Source organism: Oryctolagus cuniculus, chromosome 19 (genome assembly GCF_964237555.1).
Source record: "Oryctolagus cuniculus chromosome 19, mOryCun1.1, whole genome shotgun sequence".
Taxonomy (NCBI): domain Eukaryota; kingdom Metazoa; phylum Chordata; class Mammalia; order Lagomorpha; family Leporidae; genus Oryctolagus; species Oryctolagus cuniculus.
In genome coordinates, this window is record NC_091450.1 from 55,538,977 (window position 1) to 55,565,680 (window position 26,704).

Genomic DNA, 26,704 nt, shown 5'->3' on the forward strand with positions numbered 1-26,704 from the left:
GCACCCAGGGCATTCCAGACATGACCACGCCTCCCACCCAGATTCCCAGCCTGTGCAGGCACAGAAAGAGCCCTCCTTGGGCACCCCAGATGGGACCCCGCCCCGCCCGCCCAAGTCCCTAGCCCCTAAGTCACAGCTTGGGCCCCACACCCCAGACGCAACCCCGCCGGGATCCACAGCCCCTGCAGGCCCTGTGAGAGCCCTCCCTGGGCACCCCATATGGAACCCGCCCCGTGTCCAGGACCCAGCACCTACAAGCATGGCGAGGAACCCCAGGCATAACGAGGGATCCGCCCTGGGCAGACCTGACCCAGCCCCCTGCCTGGGTCCCCAGCCCCTGCAGTCATGGTGAGGGCATGGAAAGTCATGACATGGTGGCAAAAAACAATCTAAATGAAGGATCCTGGTGAACAACACCCCAGCAGAAGGATCAGGCCATCAAGGAGAGAGGCGCCTTTCTCTGAAGGGAGGAAGGAACCTCCACTGTGATATGGCCTTGACTAAACAAGTTCAGAGTTGCTGAACTCAAGGGGCTTCCATAGCCTAGACAGCTCATAGCAAGAGTCTCGGGTGATTGCTGACATCATAAATAAGAGTGCCAATTGTTAAATCAACAACGGGAGTCACTGGGTTCATGCTCCCCACACAGGATCTCTGTCCTTAATATGTTTAACTATGAAACTCAAACACAACACTACTAGTCGAACAATACCCTATACCTGGTTCGGTTGTGTGAGTGCAACCTGTTGAAATCCCTGCTTAGTATATACTAAGTTGATCTTCAACATATGAAGGTAATTGAAAATGAAATGTGATGAAGGGCGGGATGGGAGAGGGAGTGGGTGAGGGGAGGGCCACGGGAGGGAGGGAGGTCAGGGGGGAAGCCACAACAATACAAAAGATGCATTTTATATTCTACTTAAAACTATTGGTTGAACTCTGTAATTAATACACAATTACTCTTAGGTGTTTAATTAATGCTATAACTAGTACTCAAATAGTATTTTACACTTTGTGTTTCTGTGTGGGAGCAAAATGTGGAAATCTTTACTTAACATATGCTAAATTGATCTTCTGTATATAAAGATAATTGAAAATTAATCATGATGTGAAGGGGAAGGGGAGAGGGAGTGGGAGAGGGGAGCGTTGTGGGTGAGAGGGAAGATACGGTGGGGAGGAGGCTATTGTGATCCTTAAGCTGTACTTTGGAAATTTATGCTCATTAAATAAAAAATAAAAAAAAAGAATATTATGTGATAAATATTGAAAAAAAAAGAAAAACACACAAAGGCAATTATCAAACCTGGATGATTTAAAAGACTCTATGCTTACAAACTCTTGAATTACAAATGCAGTGTGTCAAAAAGACACAAAAGTATACATAATCAGACTTCATAACATCAGTGGAGAAAAAAATTAGAAACAGTAAGAGGAAAACAGAGATCATTCACAGAGGTGACTAAAATAGTCCTTTTAACAACTGGTATGGTGCTGTAAAACAGATATAAAATCAATCATGCCAAAAGCAATTATCTGAGCTAGAGTTGGATCCTTAGGTAAAATCTAGTTAATGGACCAAGATGAATAAAACATAATCAAAAATAAACACAGAGATTTGATTACCAACAGGAGCTTTCTAAACCTACATGTCAAGAATAAATGTTTTTCTACAGTAAAGAAAATGAAATAAGATGATACACGATATGCATCAAACTATGATTTACATTGAAGTAAAGAATTATCAAATAATTGCACTTTATTTTAATCTGATAAAGTATCATTTTACTCTTAAAACTGTACATATGAAATAATGAAATGTTCCTCTTACAGAAATAAAAAAATAATCTTATGCTACTGAATAATTTAACTGCATTAGAACATATTTTCAAGAAAAATATCCCATCACAATATTAGTAAACATTAATGGCTCTTACATTGTGTGCTTTTCAGAATACTGATTATTCTTTTATCAGAACTGAGCAGCACCACAGGACTAACTGTAGCACAAGCATTAAATACTAACTTCCAGATACTCAGACTTTGTTGTATGTCCACCACACATGGACTGAGATAGACAGGATGATGAGGTTAAGGTGGTAGGTGACCACAAAGGCACTCACCAGCAGCAGGATGCTCTGGGTGGCCTTTTACTCTGGGAAGGCTGCTGGGCAGAGGAGACTCATGCTGCCCAGGTGCTGGGACCTCCTCTGAAGTCTGCACAAAAGAATCACCATGTGCACACTTGAAAGCAGCATGACTCCTACAAGTAAGACATTCTTGGATGTGGATACTGTCATATTGGAATATAACCTCTTAATCATTTAATATATAATATTAAAGTACAGCTTAATTTCTCTCTATAAGAACAAGCATGTTATACCCAGGGACAAAGAACTGGTTTTCAGCCTTGAGCTATGAATACAAGATAGCATGCATTGCTTACACAAATTTGTGGTACATCTACATAATGTAAGTCATCCTACCCTCTTGGCACTGCTCATCAAGTAAATAGCAATTCTAACTTTCTGTCCATACTGCCTACCACACAAAAAGTTAAAAGTCTTCACTCTCCTTGTGGGAGCCAGTTAAGACCTAAAATACCTCCAGTAGCACCTTTCTCATGAATTTGACCTGAAGAATCATGTGCAAGTATGTACCCATTTAAGAATTTTTTTTCTTTTAATATCTAAATATTGCCCAATTACTCAGAAAGGTTTTCTCCTTTGAGACAAACTTTTGGTTTGCATAAGTGAAACCTTATAGAAAGTATATTTTAGAATTTCTGAGTTGGAAACATATTGAGAATGAAGTTTGAACTGCCATGCTGATCTTCAAGCAAGCCTCTAAAATCTCCACCCACTGTTTCGGCATCAGCTATACTTTTTTTAGTGTAAGTACCACCATTCAAGATTAATGTAATAAAACAAAGTAGGTATCATTGCCTTCTACTGAAAACTGCATGAATTATTAATTCAAATAATACTTCATGAAAAAGTTTACATTTAAAATTTACTCAGTCATAAACTAACCAGTTTTTCTTTACACTACCATTTCCACTTGTTTTTTTTTTTTTTTGACAGGCAGAGTGGACAGTGAGAGAGAGAGAGAGAGAGAGAAAGGTCTTCCTTTGCCGTTGGTTCACCCTCCAATGGCCGCCATGGCTGGCGCGCGGCGGCGAGCGCACCGCGCTGATCCGATGGCAGGAGCCAGGTGCTTCTCCTGGTCTCCCATGGGGTGCAGGGCCCAAGCACTTGGGCCATCCTCCACTGTACTCCCTGGCCACAGCAGAGAGCTGGCCTGGAAGAGAGGCAACCGGGACAGAATCCGGCGCCCCGACCGGGACTAGAACCCGGTGTGCCGGCGCCGCAAGGCGGAGGATTAGCCTAGTGAGCCGCGGCGCCGGTCTACCATTTCCACTTGTGAGATGGGCAATTCCTCCTTGGAGATGTAGAAATATTAAATTGTTGCTCTAAATTTAGTAGAGGAAGGATCATTAGTACAAGGTCAAAGACAGAGCCATCAAATGGGAAGTTAAAAATGCAGTCGTGCAAAATCATCTCATGGTCACACACAGAACAGTCAGACACAAAAAGTCAAGACTAGTTTAAAGGGGGAAAGGCAAATTATTATTACTTTAAAATTTAATTATATGGCCAGCGCCATGGCTCACTAGGCTAATCCTCCTCCTTGCGGCGCCGGCACACCGGGTTCTAGTCCCGGTCGGGGCACCGGATTCTGTCCCGGTTGCCCCTCTTCCAGGCCAGCTCTCTGCTGTGGCCAGGGAGTGCAGTGGAGGATGGCCCAAGTGCTTGGGCTCTGCACCCCATGGGAGACCAGGAATAGTACCTGGCTCCTGCCATCGGATCAGCACAGTGCACCGGCTCCAGCGCGCCGGCCGTGGCGGCCATTCGAGGGTGAACCAATGGCAAAGGAAGACCTTTCTCTCTGTCTCTCTCACTGTCCACTCTGCCTGTCAAAAAATTAAAAAAATTTTTAATTATAACCAATTTTGTTGGCATTAAAATTAGAGGCATCTTAAATTTGAATAATGCATATGTACCAAAAACAAGAAATTAAATTTGGTAGAAATAGGGAGAGGAGTTTTTCCAGTAATTATAGATTGGAAGGTAGAAATCAATTTAAATAAAGACAGACTCCATTGTTTACAATGATTGTGCCACAGACTTAATCTTCAGTAGTGCATTGGTAAACTATTCACGTTTAGATCTTCACCTTGAGCTCTGACAGCTGCTTCTTGGTAAACTCTCAGTACCTTGGGCAAATAAACTGGTCTTCCATGTGCTTTAGCACCCTTAAAATTTTTCCATTATCTATAGAAAATATATATTATAACATATAATATTATATATGTGCATATATATACACAATGACCTGCCATGTGGGCAGGGCAAAATACATACTTTCATAACAGAACTATAATGTACTTCTCAAGTATGAATAATATATACATAATACATGGTATACAGTATTTACAAAATACAAAATATAATGCAAGCTGTTTATATATAGCTTTTTAAACTCATCTTTTGTACTCTTACACTGCAACAAGGCAGCTTTCCAGATCTGCACCAACTTCCTAGAGTCCAGGGTGTTGGGAAAAACTATGTTTTACATATGTATTGAAATCTGAAATCTTAAGTTTGAATTTCAGCAGTGTTTTCAAGTGCACAGCCATCAGCTCCCCATTTTGGTTGGAATTTTCAACAGAGCTTCCCATCCAGTGACTAGGAGGCTCTGGAAGAACAGTAGGAGATGGTGGGTTACTAAACTTCATGCCAGCATAATTCTACTTTTTGGCTCACTTCAGTTAGAAATGCTGATTTCTTCAAATGCATGTTTTTAATATTCTCTGTATTTTTAAAAGGCTTTTTTTCCTGCTTCTGAATTCTATCAGATGAAACAGAGTCCTGCTGTAAGTTACTTTCATTTCTTTTTTTGTAGGAGTGATCTTGGTTACTGGCAACTTAGGTTTGCTTTTCTGTTTATTTTTGGTTGTTCACTCACGTGTATACCATTAACAAGAAAGGGTAACTTTCTCTGATTTTCCCATCTTTGATTTTTTTTTTTTGACAGGCAGAGTGGACAGTGAGAGAGAGAGACAGAGAGAAAGGTCTTCCTTTGCCATTGGTTCACCCTCGAATGGCCGCCACGGCCGGCGCGCTGGGGCTGGTTCACTGTGCTGATCCGATGGCAGGAGCCAGGTGCTTCTCCTGGTCTCCCATGGGGTGCAGGGCCCAAGCACTTGGGCTTTCCTCCACTGCACTCCCTGGGCAGCAGAGAGCTGGCCTGGAAGAGGGGCAACCAGGACAGAATCCGGCACCCTGACCGGGACTAGAACGCTGTGTGCCAGCGCCGCAAGGCGGAGGATTAGCCTATTGAGCTGCAGCGCCGGCCCCATCTTTGATTTTAAAACCTCTTTTCTGAGCAGCAGTTGGCCAGGTGCTGCGGGTCACAGTGGCCCAGGGACCAGGTTCGCTCCCTCAGTTGGCTTGCCGTCCCAGGCGTCAGGCACAAGACAGTGGCCTGGCCTGGGACCTCCTGCACCCTGCTCTGTTCTGCCACCCAGCTGGGCCACCCTCCAGCCTCTGTCGGTGCTGCGATACTGGTGGAAGCGGCCGGACAGCTGACCAGCCAGGCTGACCCATACCTTGTTTCACCACTTCTTCTGCACTGCCTGAAGGATGCCTCCCCCATCACGGGGTGAAGGTGCCTCCCCCATCGCAGGGCTGCAGTTAGGCAGAGCTACTGGAGCGCGAGGTTTGGGGATCACACAGGAGCTGTCTCTCCCTAGGAAGTGAGGGAGGAAGAGGGTCGGGGACAGCACCCGGGAGTCCGGGATCCAGGGTAAAGGCGGCGGAGCTGTGGTCACCATCAGGAGGGTCCTGGAGTAACCGCTAGCAGAAAAGCCAAGCGGCGCAACCAGGCCATCCAGGATGAAGGGCTCCTGCTGCTGGACAGAGACAAAGGTCAGAGTGCTAGGAAGCAAGTGGCTCAGCAAGAAGAGGGGGAGGAAGTGAAGCCAGTGTGATTCCAGGGTGACGGTGGTGGCTTCTGCTGCGAGAGCCAGAAAGAAGTGCAGACCATGGGGACGGTGGCAGAGCAGCAACAGTGATTCATGTCTGACCACAAAGGAATAAGATTCTTCTGTTTGGATAATTACACAAAAAACATGGCCCGTAACCAACACACTGTGAAATGAACAACAGATCATTGAAGAAATCAGAAGTTAAGTCTAAAACTATCTTGAAACAAACAATAGTGGAGACACAAAATCTCAAATCTTAGAAACACAGCAAAAGCAATAATAACAAATGTATAGTAAGAAGCAACTAGATTTTTAAAGGCAAAATTTTCAAATAAACAACCTAACAAAGCATCTCAAAAATCCTGAAAAGAACAAAACCAAAATTGGTAAAAGAATAGAAATATCCATGATAGAAAAATAACAAATGAAATAGTCTAAAAAATACAAATGTCCAGTGAAATGAAGAATTGTTTTCTTGCAAATATCAAGAAACACAACAAACTTGTGGCTGGAATGACCAAGATAAGAAAAGAAGAATGCAGGCCAGCGTGGGCATGGGGTGTCTGGGACTGTGGGCCTGGTGGAGATGAACCCTGCAACATGGGGTGGGGTCTGGGCCTGCTCAATGCCAGGCTGTGCCCCCGCCTTCCTGACCCACTCTGACACCTTCTCTGAGCCTCATCCAACCCACGAATGGGGCCTGCCAGCGGGAGAGAGAGGACAAGACCCAGGCGAGGGCTCCCCAGCAGGATGGGGAGGAAGCGGCTGGGTATGGGTCCCTTCATTCCTTCATTTGATCACTCGTCCGTCCTTTCCTGGAGCTCCCTGGGGTCAGTCACCAAGGCCATCACAGCCCCTGCCTTCGCGGGTCAGACGCCAAGTGCTGAGGGCGAGGCCAGGATGGGGGAGGGGGTGGGGGGATGCGACTCCCAGCAGACTGAGGTGGGTATGGAGGAGCTGGGCTGGGAGGGCCGTTCCTGGGGTCTGGTGACCAGGTGAGGGGGCGGCTGTCGAGAGCTGCTAGTTGGGGTGGCAGTGGTGTCTGACACCTGCTTTAGGGAGCTCTTTCTGGACGCTGGAAGTCGAGGTGGAGGTGGGAAGCCACGTGAGTCACAGAGCATGGTGGTTCGTGCTGCGGCCAGGTTGGTGGCTGGCGTGGCCAGGGTCCAGGGCTGACTCAGTGTAGCTGAGGCTGGGGTGTGTTGAGGGGGGAGCAGCTGCCTCTGCTATGGGCCCCACTCTTTCCAGGCCCTGCCCTGGAGGGGGCGCCCATCACCTGGCCACCTGTGGGGCAGGTGCTCGGCTGCCCAGAGGCCTTTGGTCTCAAACCAGGAGAGCAGACAGCTGGCTGGGCATGGCCTCACCCTGTGCCCTGCTGGAGGAAATCAGAGATGAGTGCAGCCCCCAGCCCAGCTCCTCTTGGTCAGGGCCCAGGGACAGTAAGGGCAGGGGGCAGGGGAATGACTGTGGCCCTGAGACCTCGGGACTGCTCCCATGGGGCCTGGACGGGGTGAGGGTTTACAGGTCTGGATGGACCCTGAGGAAGCTGTGAAATCAGTGGGCTTGGCAGAGACAGAGGTGGGGAGATGAGGGCCTAGGACATGCCTGGCTGAGCCCAGCCAACCCCTCCTGGAAGGCCCAGGAACTTGGCCACAGCGGGGGAGCAGAGACCTGGCCATCAGGGGAATGAGGAACGTTCTTGGCTTCCTCTGGGCCTGTTGCACTGTGTCTTGTTTTCTGGGAAACAAATGCAGGGTTCCAAGCCCCTTCCCACATACATGGAGGCTGGCACATGTCAGCAGGCTCTCCTGAAGGTCACAGAATCCCCTGTGGCAACCCCATCCCCTGGTGCCCCCACAGGCAACCTTGAACATGACCTAGGCCTGGCGCTCCCCTGTCTTGTGGCTCCTCCTGCTGCTGGCTCAGGCCCGGTGGGAGGTGGAGGTGGTGGCTGCCACTCCCACATCCTGGGCTGATGGAGCCCCCTGGTCCCACCCCGAGTGGCCTCTCAGGAGTTCTTCATGCCCACAGCTGGCCCAAGGGTCCTACCCAGCATCCTCTGGGCCTCCTGGTCTGCCACTGACTGCCTTACTTTCCCTGGACTTCTGACCCCTACCCGGCCTTGGGTCTCCCAGCTGGGCTTGAAGCCCTTAGTGACCCCTTAACCCTAGCCCTGCCCTGCCCCCAGCTCAGCTCCAAGCCAGAAGTCCTTCACTCCATGACCATGCCCGCCTCTGCCCCACGGCCATGCCTGCCTCTCCTCTGACGCGATCTCTCCTGCCCTGTGGTCCTTGCCCTCCACAGCACAACCTGCCCAGACCCCTTGGAGCTTCCTTCCAGCCGGGGGTCGCCTCTGTGCCTGCCTGGGGGACAGAGAGCCCAAGTGCTGACACCACCTCCAGGAACCCCTGGGCCCTCAATGGAGTGGCCAAGCACAGGAGAGCCTGGGGCGAGGGAAGGATAGCACAGCACAGCCCGAGACCACCGCCCACTCATGGCTGACCAGTGGCCAGCTGCTCCTATGTCCACCACGGTGAGAGGGCCTGATCCAGGGTGGTCCTGGAAACCCGGAGCAGGTGAGGCTCCCCTGACCCTCTCCTCGTGACCTGCTCTGCCCTGGAGACCCCAGCTGGGAGTGGGCTGTTGATGCCCAGTCTTCCTGAAGCCTGGGGGTCTCCTGGCCTCCCTGAGTGTTAACAGCTCAGCCCCATGAATGCCTATGGCTCCGGGGGCTTCCGGCTGCCTGCCATCCCCAGAAGGCAGCAACTCTGAGGCCAAGGGGGTGGGGCAGCGGGCCGAGGGCTGAGGGCCGAGGGTGACTGCAGCATGTGATGCCACAGGGTGGCCACGCATGGTTTCTGTCCGGGCCCACAGAACGCCCAGTGCCAGGGCGACCTGTGTGCCCCCGGGACTGCCCCACTGACTGATGCTGGCACAGAGGAGGAAGAGACACAAGGAGTGCTCTTTCTGTTCGGTTTTTCCACAGACCCCCAGACTGTGCTAAAATAAACCCCTTCTCTGAAAAAAAAAAGAATGCAAAAAAATAATATCAGAGATACAAAGGTATCTCATAAAACTGATACCACAGAAAAACAAAGGATTACTAGGAACTACCATAAATAACTATAGAACATGGAAAACCTAAGATAAATAAATACATTTATTTATATATATTATATATAATATTATATATTATATATACATATATCATATATATGTGATATATATACATATATTATACATATATCAAAATTGTACCATGAACAAATGGAATACTGGAGTGCACCAATGACTAGTAATAAAATTGAATCAGTAAATGAAATTTCTCAATGAATAAAAACCTAGGACTAGATGGTTTTGCTGCTGAATTCCACTAAAATTTTAGTGAATCGTCTTCTCAAACTTTTCCAAAAAGCAAGAATCCCCCTAAATCCATCTGAAGAGGTAATGTTACCCTAATACCAAAACCAGATAGGGAAACAACCACCAAAAAGAAAACTATAAACCAACGTGCAGAAATCTAAACAAGATATTAGCAAATAGAGTACAACAGCACATTAAATTCTCATCCACCATGATCATGGAAAATTTTTCCAAGTAATGCAAAGATTATTCAACATATTAAATTCAGTAAGTGTAATGCATCACAATAAAAGAATGAAAGATGAAAATCTTTTATAATCATTTCAATGGATGCAGAAAAAGCATCTGATAGTATTCTACCCCATTCATTAGCAAAATCTCAAAGAAATTAAGTATGAGAGGATCATAGATCAATATAATAAATGCTAAACAAGTCTTGACATACCACAATAGATATCATGCTAAATTGGAAAACATTGAAGGTATCTTTTTTAACTATCTAGCACAAAAGAAGAATATATACTCTCATTGCTCTTATAAATGTAGTGGAAATCTTAGCCAGAGAAATTAGGAAAAAATAAAAAAAGAGTTAAAGACTGTATAAGTAGCAAAGAAATAATTCAAAATTTCCCTGTTTGCAGATGACATGTTTCTGTCTATAGAAAGACCTAGAAACTCTACCAAGAGACTAATGCCAATAACAAATTTGTTGATAAATCATAGAGGAAGTGGAGCTGCTGAGACTGGTACTGGCCCTCACATAGGAGATGCCAGAGATGCAAGAAGCAGCTTAAACCCATGCTGTGCCACAAATGGCCAGCCCCAGCAATTTTATTTAAAAATCAAACATACCAGAAGAGAAAACACCAGAAGCCAGCAGACACAGCAGATATGTATTTCTCTAACTTTTGATTCTGTTTTAGAAATAGGCAGTGTGAACAGTACTGTGACACAAACATGCTTCTTCCTAGAGGCCATGGACAGGACCATGGCCAGGCTGCCGGATAAAGGCCAGTGGGAGAACAAGCATTGTGGAGCAAGGAGGGGGACAGTGGAGGATGGTCACAGTGTGAGCACACAATAGTTTTCCAGAAATAGATCATGATTTGAAGAGAATCTATGAAGTACCTGAAAAACAATTCAAAACAGTGATCCTAAGGAAACTCAGTGAGATGCAAGAGCACATTGACAGTTAAAATAAATGAGAAAAACAATGCACATTGTGAATAAGAAAAACAACACAAATGAAGAAATCACTGGGGGCTGGCATTGTGGCGGAGTGAGTAAAGTTGTTGCTTGTAATGCTGGAATCACATATGGGTGCAAGTTTGCTTCCCAGCGGCCCTACTTCCTATCCAGAAAACTACTAATTGAGAAAATATTCATGTTACAGTAATACCCGAAAGAAAAGTAGGAAAGGGGCACCCATCTGGGTGCCAGCTCGAGTTTTGACTGCTCCACTTCCAATCCAGCTCTCTGCTATGGCCTGGGAAAGCACTAGAAGATGGACCCCTGCATCCACGGAGGAAGCTCCTGGCTTCTGGGTTGGAGGGGCCCAGCCTTGGCTGTTTTTGGAGAGTGAACCAAGAGATTAAAGGTGACACACACCTCTCCCCCCTCCCTTTGCCTCTGCCTCTCTGTAACTCTGACATTCAAGCACATACATAAGGGGCCGGCGCCGTGGCTCACTTGGTTAATCCTCCACCTGTGGTGACAGTATCCCATATGGGCACCAGGTTCTAGTCCCAGTTTCTCCTCTTCAAGTCCAGCTCTCTGCCGTGGCCTGGGAAGGCAGTGGAGGATGGCTCAGGTGCTTGGGCCCCTGAACCCACATGTGAGACCAGGAGGAGGCACCTGGCCCCTGGCTTTGGATCGGTGTAGCACCATCCATGGTGGCCATTTGGGGGGTGAACCAACAGAAGGAAGACTTTCTTCTTGTATCTCTCTCTCACTGTCTAACTCTATCTGTCAAATAACTAACTTAACTAACTAAAAACAAATACATACATAAATCTTAAAAAAAAACTGTTGAGAAATATATTATGATGAAATTGTCAACTTAAGGATAAGGAGAGTATCCATAAGCAGAGAAAAGTCTCAAGTTACACACACAAGAAAACCATTGGACACACAGCAGATGTCTCAGCAGATGTCATAGAGACCAGAAGAGAAAAAGATGAAAAAAAAAATCAAATACTTGAAAGAAAATATTTCCAACCAGGTCTATTACATCCAGTGAAACAATGCCTTGGAAGTGAAAGAGAAAGTTTTTCCCAGAGGAGAAAACCCTGAAAGAATTCACCACTGGACCAGTACTACAAGAAATCCTAAATGGACTCCTACATTAGAAATAACCATCATGAAAACATACAAGAGAACTAAATTCACTAATAGATATATAAAATAAGAAAAAGAGGATTCAACCTTATAAAACAAGACTACCAATATACTAAATAATAAAAATAATAGAGGCAGAGATTGAGAAATAAAGCAATCACTAATCAATTGACAAAATGGCAGGACTTTTTTTTTAAACATTTTTTTGGACAGGCAGAGTGGACAGTGAGAGAGACAGAGAGAAAGGTCTTCCTTTACCATTGGTTCACCCCCCCCAGTGGCTGCTGCAGATGGCGCGCTGCGGCCAGTGCACCGCCCTGATCCAAAGCCAGGAGCCAGGTGCCTCTCCTGGTCTCCCATGCGGGTGCTGGGCCCAAGCACCTAGACCATCCTCCACTGCACTCCCGGGCCACAGCAGAGAGCTGGCCTGGAAGAGGGGCAAACGGGACGGAATCCAGCGCCCCGACCGGGACTAGAACCCAGTGTGATGGCGCCGCAGGCGGAGGATTAGCCTATTGAGCTGCGGCGCTGGCCAGGACTTACTTTTTATCTATCAATATTTAGCTTGGATATTAATGATTAAAATTCTCCAGTCAAAAGAAAAAGTTTGGTCAAGTAACTTTTTAAAAAGTATGACCCGCGGGCGCCATGGCTCACTAGGCTAATCCTCCGCCTTGCGGCGCCAGCACACTGGGTTCTAGTCCCGGTCAGGGCGCCAGATTCTGTCCCAGTTGCCCCTCTTCCAGGCCAGCTCTCTGCTGTGGCCAGGGAGTACAGTGGAGGATGGCCCAAGTGCTTGGGCCCTGCACCCCATGGGAGACCAGGATGAGTACCTGGCTCCTGCCATCGGATCAGCGCAGTGCGCTGGCTGCAGCGCACCGTCTGCAGCGCACTGGCCATGGCGGCCATTGGAGGGTGAACCAACGGCAAAGGAAGACCTTTCTCTCTGTCTCTTTCTCTCACTGTCCACTCTGCCTGTCAAAAAATAAAAAAATAAAAATAAAAAAATAAAAAGTATGACCCAACTTTATATTCCTACAAGAAACTTACTTCACAGGTAAAGTTACACAAAGATAGAAACTGAGTAATGAGAAAAAGATTTAAGATACAAGTAGAAAACACAAACTGTAATAGCTATACTCTTATCAGACAAAAGACTTTACATCAGTATCTGTAAAACAGATACAAAGGACATTATATATTGACAAGAGACCCAATTCAGCAAGAAGACAAAACAGTCTTAAAAATACATACACCTAACACAGTAGCATCCAAATATATCAAGCAAATATTTTAACAAAAGAAACAGACTCCACTGCAGCACAGTGGGGGACTTTAACTGTTAACAATGGACAGAATATCTTGGCAGAACATCAATGAAGATCAAAAAGAGTTAAAACATACCATACAGCAAATGATCCTAATGATCCTATTAAACAGCTGCACATTCTTCTCACCAAATCATGGAACACTTTCCAGGACAGACCATATATTAGACAAATCTAGTATCAATAAAGTTTAAAAATTGAAATCATACCATGACTGTTCTCTAACAAGACAGGAAAAAAACTGGAAATCAACAAAAATGAAAGAAAATATACAAATATATGGAAATTCAACAACATACTCCTAAATGTCCCATGGGTCACTGAAGAAATTCAAAAGCAAATCAAAAGGACAAGAGTAGAAGTAAATCAAATTGCAAATTTTTGAAAGTATAAAATAAACAATACAAAAAATTGTTTTAAAAATTAAATAAGAACTTTAAAATTGACAAAGCAAAAGGGAGAAAAAATACAATGGATGCCACAGGAATACAAATGTTGGCAAGAAAGTGAATTGTCCAAGTATACTGTAACAAATTAGAAATCTTGAAGAAATGCATAAACTGGATTCACACTCCCTATCAAGAATAAATCAAGCCGGTGCCATGGCTCACTAGGCTAATCCTCCGCCTTGCAGTGCCAGCACACTGGGTTCTAGTTCCGGTCGGGGCGCCAGATTCTGTCCCAGTTGCCCCTCTTCCAGGCCAGCCCTCTGCTGTGGCCAGGGAGTGCAGTGGAGGATGGCCCAAGTGCTTGGGCCCTGCACCCCAATGGAGACCAGCATAAGTACCTGGCTCCTGCCATCAGATCAGTGCGGTTTGCTGGCCGCAGCGTGCCGGTCGCAGCGGCCACTGGAGGGTAAACCAATGGCAAAGGAAGACCTTTCTCTCTGTCTCTCTCTCTCACTGTCCACTCTGCCTGCTAAAAAAAAAAAGAATAAATCAAATACACAGTATACCTAAGCAGACCAACAACAAGTAATGATTTTCAAGCAGTAATTAAAATCCTCCCATCAAATAAAAGTCTAGGACTTGATAGCTTTACAAATGAATTACACAAAACATTTAATGAGGAACCAATTCCATCAAACACAGAATCTTCTGTACAGCAAAGAAAACCTAATAGAGTGCAGAGACAACCAATAGAGAGGGAAAAAAAAAAAAACATTTGCAAGCTACTAACCCAACAAAGGATTAAAATTCAGATTATATCAGGAACTCAAAAAACTCAACAGCAAGCATCCAATCCACTTAAAAAATGGGCAAGGAACCATAAAAGACAGGTCTCAAAAGAAAAAAAATGCAAAATGACATATATATGACCCTATTAGTAGTCATCAGAGAAATGCAATGTGAAAGAACTGGATAGAGTTCTTGCCTTCCAACTTTGGCCTAGCCCTTCCATAATGTTTTCAGGCTCTGGGGGTGAGGCCAACAGATGAAAACATCTTTCTCTATCTCACACTGCCATTCTAATAAATTAGAATTTAAAGGCATCAATACATTGTATTTGGCATGGCAATTAAAGACATCATTTTGGTGCCAGCATCCAGTTACAGAGTATCTAGGATCAATACCTGGGCATGCATTCAAATCCAGGTTCCTGCTTATGCATACCCTGGGAAACAACAGAGGATGGCTCAGATATTTGGGCCTTTGCCACTCAAGTGGAGTGATCCAGCCAATGGGAAATTTGTTTTCTTGTCATTCAAAGAAACATAATGAACACTGCTTACATAAGTGAATAAATAATTCCACTGGGGCCAAGGTAGCTTGTTTGGGACTGTGCTAGGGGCAGCTTTGACATTCGGGGTGCTGGCTGCACATACTCAGGGAGGAATGCCTCACAGCCTCAGTAGCTCTCTTTTATTCTTAATTGTACACCGTCCATTGAAATAAAGAGGCTCCTGCTGCAGTGTGGTGTTTGACACTCTCTGGATGCCCACTGCAGTGGAAAAAGGGACAGTTTATGGTCACCCTCTGTGCAAACATGGAGCCATCTGTTTGTACGTTCCAGACAAATTTGACAGGATCTTGAAGCAGTTCGGTGAGAGCTGCCAACTCTGTTGCCTGGTGATTGATAGACTACTTCCTGTCAGGAACACAGCAAGGTTGCCCTTCTCAATGTGTCCCTGTCCAGGCTTTGAGCAGGCTCTGTGTCTCCATCCTCAGCAAGGTGTGTACCTCTGTGTGGACTTCCCCGGTGTCTGAGATACGGCACTTCACCATCTGAGACAGGTGCAGAGGAGGCAGCTACTTTCTTAACCATGTCCTGGTGGTGCCTGGCAGCAAGTGAGGGGCAGCCAGCAGCCATCTGGTGCATCCTGACTCACCATCCCACAGCACACAAGACTCTGCATCACGCAGGTGGAGGTACAAATGTCTGAAATGATCCCGTGAGACCATGTTACTTTTATGCTGCTGCCAGCAACACTCAGCACACAACCTTGAGTATAGGCCTTCCCTTAAGAAGCCTCACTGTCTCACTGGGAGTCTGTGGGGAGACACAGAAAGCAGTGATAAACCAATGGGTGAACTCATGCACTCCATTAGCAATGCCAGTCCACAAGTCTACCAGGGACTACTTTAATTCCCATACAGCAAATAACAGAGAAATTTTCCACAGGTAAACTTTAAGCCTTTTTTTGACATGCTCATACATTTGTAACATGAAATATACCTCAATAAAACTACTAACAATAACTGAATTCAACAACATTGTAGAATACATGATATTGTGCATGGAAAAATCTACACAGGCCACCAAAAAATGGTTCAAGATGAAAAATCAATTCAGTAAAGTTACAGGTTACGAAATCGATATACAAAAACAGTAGCTTTTTTTTATATTCTAATAACCAATTTGCCAAAAATGAAATCTAAAAATTAATCCCATACACAATAGGGACAAAAATAAAACATTTAGGAATAAATGTAACCAATTAAGTGAAAGATATCTGCAATGAAAATTCTAAAATGTTAAGAAATATAAATCATCAAGGCTGCCCAAAATGGAAAAATATAACTTGCTCATGGATTGGAAGAATTAGTATAATTAAAATACCTACAAAGCACCTACAAATTACATGAAATTCCTATCAAACACCAATGACATTTCTTACAGAATGAGAAGATAATCCTAAATTCCAGAAGAAATCACAAAATATCAAGAATAGCTGGCCGACGCTGTGGCTCACTAGGCTAATCCTCCACCTTGTGGTGCCGGCACACCGGGTTCTAGTGCCGGTCGGGGTGCCGGATTCTGTCCCGGTTGCCCTTCTTGCAGGTCAGCTCTCTGCTATGGCCCAGAGTGCAGCGGAGGACGGCCCAAGTGCTTGGGCCCTGCACCCCATGGGAGACCAGGAGAAGCACCTGGCTCCTGGCTTCAGATCAGCGTGGTGCGCCGGCCGCAGCGCACCAGCCACGGCGGCCATAGGAGGGTGAACCAACGGCAAAAGGAAGACCTTTCTGTCTGTCTCTCTCTCTCACTGTCCACTCTGCCTGTCCAAAAAAAAAAAAAAAAAAAGAATAACCAAAATGATCCTGAGCAAAATAAAAAAAAATCAACTTGGAGGCATCAGAATACCTGACTTCAAAGCTTACTTCAAAGCTATAGCAATCAAAGCAGCATGATAGTGGAAATTAATTAATTAATTAATCCAAACAGGTAAAGCCAATTGATTTTTCATGAAACTGCCCAGACTATACACTGGAAAAAAGTATAATCTATTCAATCAGTGGTGCTGGCAAAATTGGATTCACATATGCAGAACTGAGTATTACAGAACTATAAAAAATGAAATCCTGTTATTATCATCAATATCATTGCAACTGGAGGATTTCATGCTCAGTGAAATGACCCTGACACAGAAAGACGAATATCAGATGTTCTCCTTTATATATGGGAGCTAAAATTTTCTTTTAAAAAATCAGACAACAACAAAAGAAAAACAGAAAAGAAATTAATGCCTGGGTGAATCAGTATTGCTGCAAATATACTTCTGTCGAACTTTCTTTTATATCTTTGTCAAATTGTTAAGAATTATATGCTACTATAATTTTAATAATTCATGATCATTTTAAAATTTACTGTTATGACTGTAGTAGTCATTTTTATAGAAACCTGTGATTTAATAAATATAAATCTCGTATGTACAACTTTTGGATTATAGCAGTTCCCCCCATACCTGCCCTACCACCCACAAACCAACCCAACTCCTAATCCTTCTTCCAACCCATTCTTCATTGAGATTCATTTTTAATTATCTTTATATACAGAAGTACAACTCTATACTAAGTAAAGATTTCAAAAGCCTGTACCCACACAGACACACAAAGTGTACAGTACTGTTTGAAGACTAGTTTTACCGTTAATTCTCATAGTACAACACATTAAGCACAGAGGTCCTACATGGGGAGCAAGTGCACAGTGATACCTGTTGTTGATTTAACAACTGACACTCTTATATTTGACGTCAGTGATCACCCTAGGCTCTGGGTCATGAGCTGCCAAGCTATGGAAGCCTCTGGAGTCCACAAATTCCAACATTATTTAGACAAGGCCATAATCAAAGTGGAAGTTCTCTCCTCCCTTCAGAGAAAGGTACTGACCTATTTGATGGCCCTTTCTTTCCCCTGGGATCTCATTCTCAGAGATCTTTCACGTGAGTGATTTTTTGCCATAGTTTCTTGGCTTTTCATGCCTAAAATGCTCTCATGGACTTTTTAGCCAGATCCGAATGCCTTAAGGGCTGGTTCCGAGGCCAGAGTGCTGTTTAGGGTATTTGTCATTCTATGAGTCTGCTGTGTGGCCTGCTTCCCATGTTGGATCATTCTCTCCTTTTTAATTCTATCTATTGTTTTTAGCAGACACTTGGTCTTATTTATGTGATCCCTTTGACACTTAATGCCATCTAACTAAAGTGATCAGTTTAAGTTCATAACTGATCATAAAGATAGGACTTTTTTTGTTTGATTATTCTTATTGCCCTTGCCTATATTCTTCCTTACTAGCCGAACTCTTTATTGAGTGGACTATAAAGCTCTTATGAGGTAAATTAAAATACACACTATTTCAAAAATAAAAGATTGTAAAAGAATGACAAACCCTCACTTTTTAAATTTTTGGTTTGTTAAGAATAGTGTACAAATTGAAATGTCTCTGTAGTGATTCTGAAAAACCAATAAAATCTTGGCCGGCGCCGTGGCTCAATAGGCTAATCCTCCACCTTGTGGCACCGGCACACTGGGTTCTAGTCCCAGTCGGGGCGCCGGATTCTGTCCCGGTTGCCCCTCTTCCAGGCCAGCTCTCTGCTATGGCCAGGGAGTGCAGTGGAGGATGGCCCAAGTGCTTGGGCCATGCACCCCATGGGAGACCAGGAGAAGCACCTGGCTCCTGGCTTCAAATCAGTGCAGTGCACTGAACGCAGCGCGCCGGCCACGGCGGCCATTGGAGGGTGAACCAACGGCAAAAAAGGAAGACCTTTCTCTCTGTCTCTCTCTCTCTCTCTCACTGTCCACTCTGCCTGTCAAAAATAAAAAAAAAAAAACAATAAAATCTCAAATATGAAAAAAGCTTATCTCGTATTCACTGTATTGCTCTGATGCAATACAACTGCATTCAATTGCAATACAACTGCTATTCAATTTCACATACACATGAGAACATACTACCATTTTTCTTAATTAAAGGAAACAATCTAAAATAAATATTCATCACCAACTTAAAACACAGCATAGCAGCCTTTCAACTGAACATGATAAGAAAGAACAGTTCAGTTATTTACAGGTTATGTTTTTGCTTATATTAAATAACCATTTTCAAATGCCATAATATTAGTCATGACACTATTCATTTAAAACACCTTAACTTTATACACCAAGTAACATGTTGGTATTTTCACTTAAATTTTATCAACAAGAGTTGAATATATTTATGGGCTACTATGACATTTCAATATTCATATAAAATTTATACTGAGCAAGTCTACATTTATCTTTTGACATTATTTTATGAACAGAGCCTTGAGCTCCTTTATTTCATTTTCTGATAACAGATATAACAGATCACTGTGAGCTACACACATTCACCTGTATGATTCTAGAAAATTACTCAGTAATCTACTGCTCCTGGGATAATCATCCGTATCCATTTTTACACCTAGTTTTAATATTGCAGTTGGTTTCAAAAGCAAAACACAGAGAATCAATAAGGGGGAGGGAGGAAGAGAGAGAGAATGAGAGAGAGAAAGACACCACCCATCTAGTAGTTCATTACCCAAATGCCCACCATACTCAGGCTGATCTGACCCAGGCTGAAGCTGGGAGATGGTCTCCAATGTGGTAGCAAGAATCCAACTACTTAAGCCATCACTGGCTGCCACTGGTATCCTGAGCACCACCCTTCAAAAAACTTTCTAACATACTCTCATATAGCCCTGGCTTCCAGAGGAGGAGGACAGTCCCCCGTCTTGACTCCATACCTATATGGTTTCCTACTCCCAAATCACCACACATGCCAAGCTCCTGCTGAACTCCAGCCACAGCATCTGGTTTAATGGATCCAACTGAAGATACAGGGAACTCTGGCCCACCAGGGTTACCAAACATGCAGTCACTGGACATAAAGGCCCACATCTGAGGCAGAAGCAACCTGGATAACCACATGCCCAAAACTGAAACTGCATCATTGTTACACCACATATTAAAATCAACTCAAAATGAATAAAAGTCCACACAGAAGATCTGAACACTTACAACTTATAAAATAGAAAACTCCTTGACATTAGCCTCAAGAGTGGTTGTTTACGTGTTAACAACTAAAGCACAGAGAGCAAAAGCAAATATAAGGAAATGAAACTACAACAAAAAGCAGTAAAGCAAAGATCAACGAAATGAAAGGACAAAACAATGAATAGGAGAAAATATTAGCAAACCAGATGTGTGATCAAGGGAATAATACAAGCATACCACTAAGAAACAAAGAATACTATTAAAAAAGGACAAAGGACTGAATCAATGTTTTCCAACAAAAACAGACAATGTACCCAGTGGGTATGTGAAAAAGTTCTGAACATTGCTATCATCAGCAAAATGCAAATCAGGATGACAATGGTTATTCCCTCTTAACTGTTAAATGGCTACTATTTTTTTTTTAATTTTTTTCACAGGCAGGGTGGACAGTGAGTGAGAGAGACAGACAGAAAGGTCTTCCTTTTGCCATTGGTTCACCCTCCAATGGCCGCCGTGGCTGGTGCGCTGCAGCCAGAGCACTGCGCTGATCCAATGGCAGGAGCCAGGTACTCATCCTGGTCTCCCATGGGGTGCAGGGCCCAAGCACTTGGGCCATCCTCCACTGCACTCCTTGGCCACAGCAGAGAGCTGGCCTGGAAGAGGGGCAACCTGAACAGAATCCGGCGCCCCAACCGGGACTAGAACCCGGTGTGCCGGCGCCACAAGGCGGAGGATTAGCCTAGTGAGCCACAGCGCCGGCTAAATGGCTACTATTAAAAAGTTAAAAGATAACAAGTATTGGGCACAATGTAGAGAACATGGAACACACAGTATTGGAGGGAATGTAAATTGTACCATCCACTATGAAAAGCAATATGGAAGTTCCTCAAATGAAATTAAAAAAGGAACAACCTTTATTGGCCATGAATCCAAAAGAAAATCACCATCTCAAAGAATTGTCTGCACCCCCACATTCACTTCAGCATCATTCACAATTCCACGATATGGAAATTACCCAAATGTTTGTTGATGGATGCATAAGGAAAAATGGGATACACACACAGTGGCATCCTCACCAAACCTTAAAAAGAAAGGAAACATTACTACTTGTCACAAGATGGATCCAAAAGTATGGAACTATAGGACATAACAGTGAGTGAAACAAGACACAGAAATAAGAAATACTACATGAGCACACTTACATGTGGAATATACAAAAGTCAAACTAACACAGTCAGGGAGCAGGATGGTGTTTGTGATGAACTGGGACCGTGAAAATGAAGAGATGTTAGTGGCCAATGAGTGCAGTGGAGGATGGCCCAAGTGCTTGGGCCCTAAACCCCATGGGAGACCAGGAGAAGTAGCTGGCTCCTGCCATCGGATCAGCGCTGTGTGCCGGCCACAGCGTGCTGGCCGCGGAGGTCATTGGAGGGTGAACCAACGGCAAAGGAAGACCTTTCTGTCTGTCTCTCTCTCTCACTGTCCACTCTCCCTGTCAAAAAAAAAATTAAAAAAGAGTGATAAATTTGTTAAGTAACTTCATTGTACTAATCCTTTCCTAGTGTTTTGTAAGTACCAGGAAAGTCAAAAGGTTTGTGTGAAAATGCAGTATAAAGATCAGATGCATATAGTAACACAGACTGTGTGCCTTGAATATATACTATTTTTGTTTCTCTGTTATACTGTAATTAGGCTAGAAAAATACAACATGCAAAAATAGGTTCCTATACTTAAAATGCAAATAAACATTAAGGAACTTAGATTAATATTGTGGGGTTTTGGTAGGCTTCATGGGACAGAAATGATTTTTAAGATATTCAGGATTTGGGCTGGCACTGTGGTGTAGCAGGTGAGGCCACCAAATGCAGTGCCGGCATCCCATATGGGGACCAGTTCAAGTCCCGGTTGCTCCATTTGCAATGCAGCTCTCTGCTATGGCTTCGGAAAGCAGTAAAGGATGGCCCAAGTCCTTGGGCCCTTGCACCCACATGGGAGACCTGGAGAAGCTCCTGGCTCCTGGCTTCAGATCAGCGCAGTTCTTGACATTGCCACCATCTGCAGTGTGATCCAGCAGGTGGAAGACCTCTCTGTCTCTCTGCCTCTCCTTCTCTCTCTGTGTAACTTTGACTTTAAAATAAATAAATCTCTTTATTTTTACAGGCAGAGTGGACAGTGGGAGAGAGAGACAGAGAGAAAGGTCTTCCTTTTGCCGTTGCTTCACCCTCCAATGGCCGCCGTGGCTGGTGCGCTGCGGCCGGCGCACCATGCTGATCTGAAGCCAGGAGCCAGGTGCTTCTCCTGGTCTCCCATGGGGTGCAGGGCCCAAGCACTTGGGCCATCCTCCACTGCACTCTGGGCCATAGCAGAGAGCTGACCTGGGAGAGGGGCAACCTGAACAGAATCCGGCGCCCCGACCGGGACTAGAACCTGGTGTGCTGGAGCTGCAGGCAGAGGATTAGCCTATTGAGCTGCGGTGCCAGCCAAAATAAATAAATCTTAAGAAACTATTCATGAACTTGACTAAACTAAATTACAGGTGGTTTCTTGAAAATAAAGATTCAGGAATTCTATCAAGAGAATACTTAAGACAATATCCAAGTAACATATTACACTGTCACCTCACCTCCGTCAAATTGAAAATTCAGAAATAGAAAATGAAAGGAAGTGTATCTGAAGGAAACCAGGAAAGTGAAAAGTGAAATGAGAATTATAAACTACTACATGCTTCTGCTTGCAGTGCTGGCGTCTCATAACAGCGCTGGTTTGAGTCCCCACTGCTCCACTTCCGACCCAGCTCCCTGATATGGCCTAGGAAAGTGGAAGATGGGCCAAGTGCTTGGGCCCCTGCACCCATGTGAGAGACCCAGAAGAAGCTCTGGGCTCCTGGATACATATCAGCTCAGCTCTGGCCATTGTGGCCCTATGGGGAGTGAAACAACAGACCAAAGACCTCTCTCTTTCTCTCTTTCTGCCCCTGCCTCTCTGTATCTCTGCCTTTCAAATAGTTAAATAAATCTTAAAAAAATCTTTCTTTCCCCATTTGACACTCACATGTCATCTTCCACAGTAATCAGGTGGGAAAATCAAGCAAGGTGATTCATTAGTGTAGGAGGGGTTACCAATCACATAGAGCTCAGTGTTTGTTGAAGCAGCAATTTTAAATGTAACATCATATGTAAGAAAATGTTAACAAAGTTTAAATCTCTTTGAAAGAAGCACTCTGAAAACTACACATATACCAATTCATTGAAGGATTTCCTGGACTCCATGCCTGTTCTCTCACCACAGCACTTCAGTAGAAAACTTTACAATATTTGCAATACTGAACTGCAAGTCACAGTTTTAGTTTTCCCATTCATAATTATTGAGGCCTACATAACTCACAAACAAAATTTTATAAAGGTGAAACAAAGACATTGTTTGTAGCAAACTCTCCATCTATTTTTCCCCCATAGATCTGACTTTAGTTAAACAGAGGGAAAGCATCTTAAGATATCTGGCATAAACCAATCTAATTTAGGAATCTCCCCAGAAAGTTTCTATATTTGAACTTCTTATTAGTAGTACACTAGAAATTGCTAGCCTAGGATTTTTGTGGGAGATGCTCAAGTTCTATGGTGGTCACAGGAGCAGAGGTGTGGAAAATGTAATGGAATTGAGACATAAAAACAAAAATCAAAAGAATCACATATTCATGTGGCTTTGAGAAGGGTGTAGGGACCAGCCAGCCTTTAAGATGCCTGGTGATTGTTATCAGAGAACATTGTGGATTGGGAGCATGAGAAAACAACAGAACATATTTTTCTTGGCTTGTTGTGTGTGAGGGCAAAGAATTATGGAATCACCGAACCAAGCTCTAAAATAGCCAAAACGAGAAAACCATGGGCAATATAAGCAGGTCTAGCTAATGAGGCGAGAAAAATCCAAGACCTTCCTGAAACACGGTATAGAGATAAGGCTGTCTAGGATGGGAAGACCAGTGAGAATAAACACCTGCACTTAACATGGGGTCATTTCAACTTCTGGATTTGAACAATCAGCACTAACAGGAACAGCAAGAGTAGATGACGAGGAAACTGGAACATCCATGAGGACGTGCACCAAAGGGATGTTTCTGAGTAGTCACTGGTCAGCATCTCATAAGATGAGGATCAAGGAACGATCCTTGGGTGTCAACACTAGGAACTGCTAACCAGAAGGAAGTGAGACTTAATTCACCACATACTGTAAGAACCAAACCACAAAACACAATACCTATGGATTTTGAAATTTTGTGCTGTTTGAAACACGGGGACAAATAGAGATTTCAATTCATCAACTGATGTTTTAGAACCAATTATATGGCAACCATTGTGGATACTGTGCAGAAACAATGCCCCTGCCCTCTCAGACCTAAAAATTGTCTAAAAATATCATAATCCAAATGATTTAAATACTTCAAAATCTAATTTAGAAGTAAAAAGAACCTGTATTGAGTTATTCAGTACATTATAGTTTTATAACTGAAACAAACATACTTAGGAAGTAATGCTTCCCTCTCAAAATTTCAGTGCCATCCTTGGATCTAGGTGCCTCTGATGATAAACAGAGTCCCCATATGCCTAGTTAATGCAATAATATGACTGGACTATGTAAATTTTACATGATATGTCTCCCCTTATAACTGCATTCATTACAATATAAGAATATATTCCTCAGGAAATTTTTCATAAAATTAGGGAAACACTGGATATCACAGAGACAGGATTAGAATTCAGTGGGGGAAGGACACTTATTAAGCCATTGCTTTGGGTGTACCAGTTAATGCTATCACTGCTGTGTTGGAGAACCCTCAATGCAAACTGAGATAAACAATCTTAGCAAATTAGGAAAACCAGGAAGCAAAGCCTGTGAGCAGGAACCTCCTTGCTGGATGACCAGATCCATTTTCTCAGCTCCTATCCACTAAGTAAAACTATAAATCCAGAAAACGAAACAAGAGACCTGGAAATTAACACAGTCGCTGGGCATCTAAATCACCCACCCAAAAGAAGGTGACTCACCTGCTGCTGGTTCACCCACCCTGGCATCAGAATTCAGCCAGGTAGGCTCACACCTCCTGGAACTGTATGTGATACCCCGAGTACATATACATTTTACAATATACAATTTACAATCTATTTAGCACATATGATATTAAATTTATAATATATAAATATATGAATGATACGCACAAGCATTTCAAGAAGACTCACCAGGCAAGGATGGACAAACCTGAGGGTCCTGTTGAATCCACTGCCACTCCTTTGACACCAGCATCCCGGCCCTCCCTGCAGGTATTGCTCTTGGCTGCTCACCTCCTTGTTCTTAGGGCCATGGCTTAGCACATGTTCCAATGAAGAACTCCACAACGCTGGACACCAAGAAGAGAAAAGGGAAACAGCAGCACTGAGTACCCTTTTTATAAACTCAGTATTCAATGGCATATATCAAGTCTGATTGGATTACCTCCAGGCTCCCACCAATCAGAAAACAAAGACCAAGCCTGTGCAGGCTTGCACAGGGGGTGTGGCTCCAGGCTTCTCCTGAGCTCCTGCTGTCTGTCCCAAGTAGGCAGTGAAGCCAGGCTCCAGTGCAGTGGGGCCACAAGTCGATTGTTTGTTTCACTTTTGTCATGGAATTTATTCCAACATTCGATCTAAAATTTGACAGTTTTTCTCTTTGGGTACAGTGCATACTCATCTGCTTTTTCTCCTTAGAGTGTTCAAATAAAGTGAAATTGTTTTTATACGACTCATGTATTGGGAGTGGTGGCTTTTTTTCATCTACTGGATTACAGAAAGAAAACAAGTATGGGATGTTGGCATTACAGGTGGTGGCTTAACCCACTGCACCACAACACTAGCCCCTAACCACAGAATTTTAGAAGCCCAATGAGTCAGAAAATAGACTGTCTCATATGTGGAAGGAATGAAATGTATAGTTTCAGTAAGTCTGAATTATTTTTATTTCAGAAAACAAGAAAACACATAGATATTTCAACTAGTTGATGAGGTGTCAGATATCACACAAATGATTCATTTAGTGTCATCGTTACCATGGCTGTATCTTTTCCTCTAACAACTGGTTTAGATGCTTGCTTTAAATGTGTGGCTAGCCTTGGAAAGCTGGAAATCTTGATGCCAAGCAGCTGTGAGATGAAATTTAAAACAGAGCCATACCATCTAGAACCACAGCCTAGACCTAATTCTAGTGTTTACCTCTTGGAGATAGTTGGAAATCAGAAACTATAGAAGTAAGAAAACACCATCTCCACCTCCAGACTCCACATTAAGCACCATGTGCACTGACCAACAATGCTTTACTCCCTCCTCCTTAATAAAAAAAAGAATAATAAAAATAAGTCTATGATTGCTGCACTATGCTTATAAGATACCTCTGCTTAAAAATACACCATTAAATACAAAATGTCAAGGTTGTATAATAACTCTAAGAAGTTTATAACTCAGAGAAAGTTCCAGGAGGCAAGGTTAGGCCTGTCCTTATCTCTGGAAAAGTGGGCAACCCCTCAGGGCCGCAACTGTTAGTGAGCAACACTGAATTGAAAAGTCACAAGTTGAGGGACTGTGTACTAATGGAACCCTACCAACCATCTAAACGAAGAGAGAACCATCATGTAGACATTGTGCGCATACCACACCACCTGTGGGTAAGACTTCCCAGGTGTGCACAGCACTAGCCCTGGAAGTGCCAGTCACAGAGTGTAATGGTGCCCATGGGAGCTGTGCAGTGTGACCACTTTGCAGTAATAACATCTCTACCCAACAGCTCTCGAGTAGCTCAGGGGTATAACAGGTACATCATGTAAAAACCAGCAGATTAATTTTTACACAGTTTCAAAAATATCAATCAGCTCACTTCAC

General features: G+C 43.9%; 1 protein-coding gene across 8 annotated transcripts in view; it reads right to left on the minus strand.

Moving 5' to 3' along the window:
* LOC127490200 (uncharacterized) overlaps positions 1–26,704 on the minus strand; it is a 108,274-nt gene that overhangs the window by 1,894 nt on the left and 79,676 nt on the right. For 4 of the 8 annotated variants that reach the window (XR_011384408.1, XR_011384407.1, XR_011384406.1 and 1 more), the window contains one exon: positions 9,280–25,194. Coding sequence is in view for 3 of the 8 variants with exons in the window: in XM_070063893.1 (XP_069919994.1) it covers positions 2,089–2,260; positions 25,056–25,194 (311 nt within the window). In the remaining 5 variants the exon portion in view is untranslated. Of the gene's footprint in view, positions 1–120; positions 2,261–9,279; positions 25,195–26,704 lie in introns of those variants that run through there. The other 4 variants (XM_070063893.1, XM_070063894.1, XR_011384405.1 and 1 more) reach the window with 3 other exon arrangements.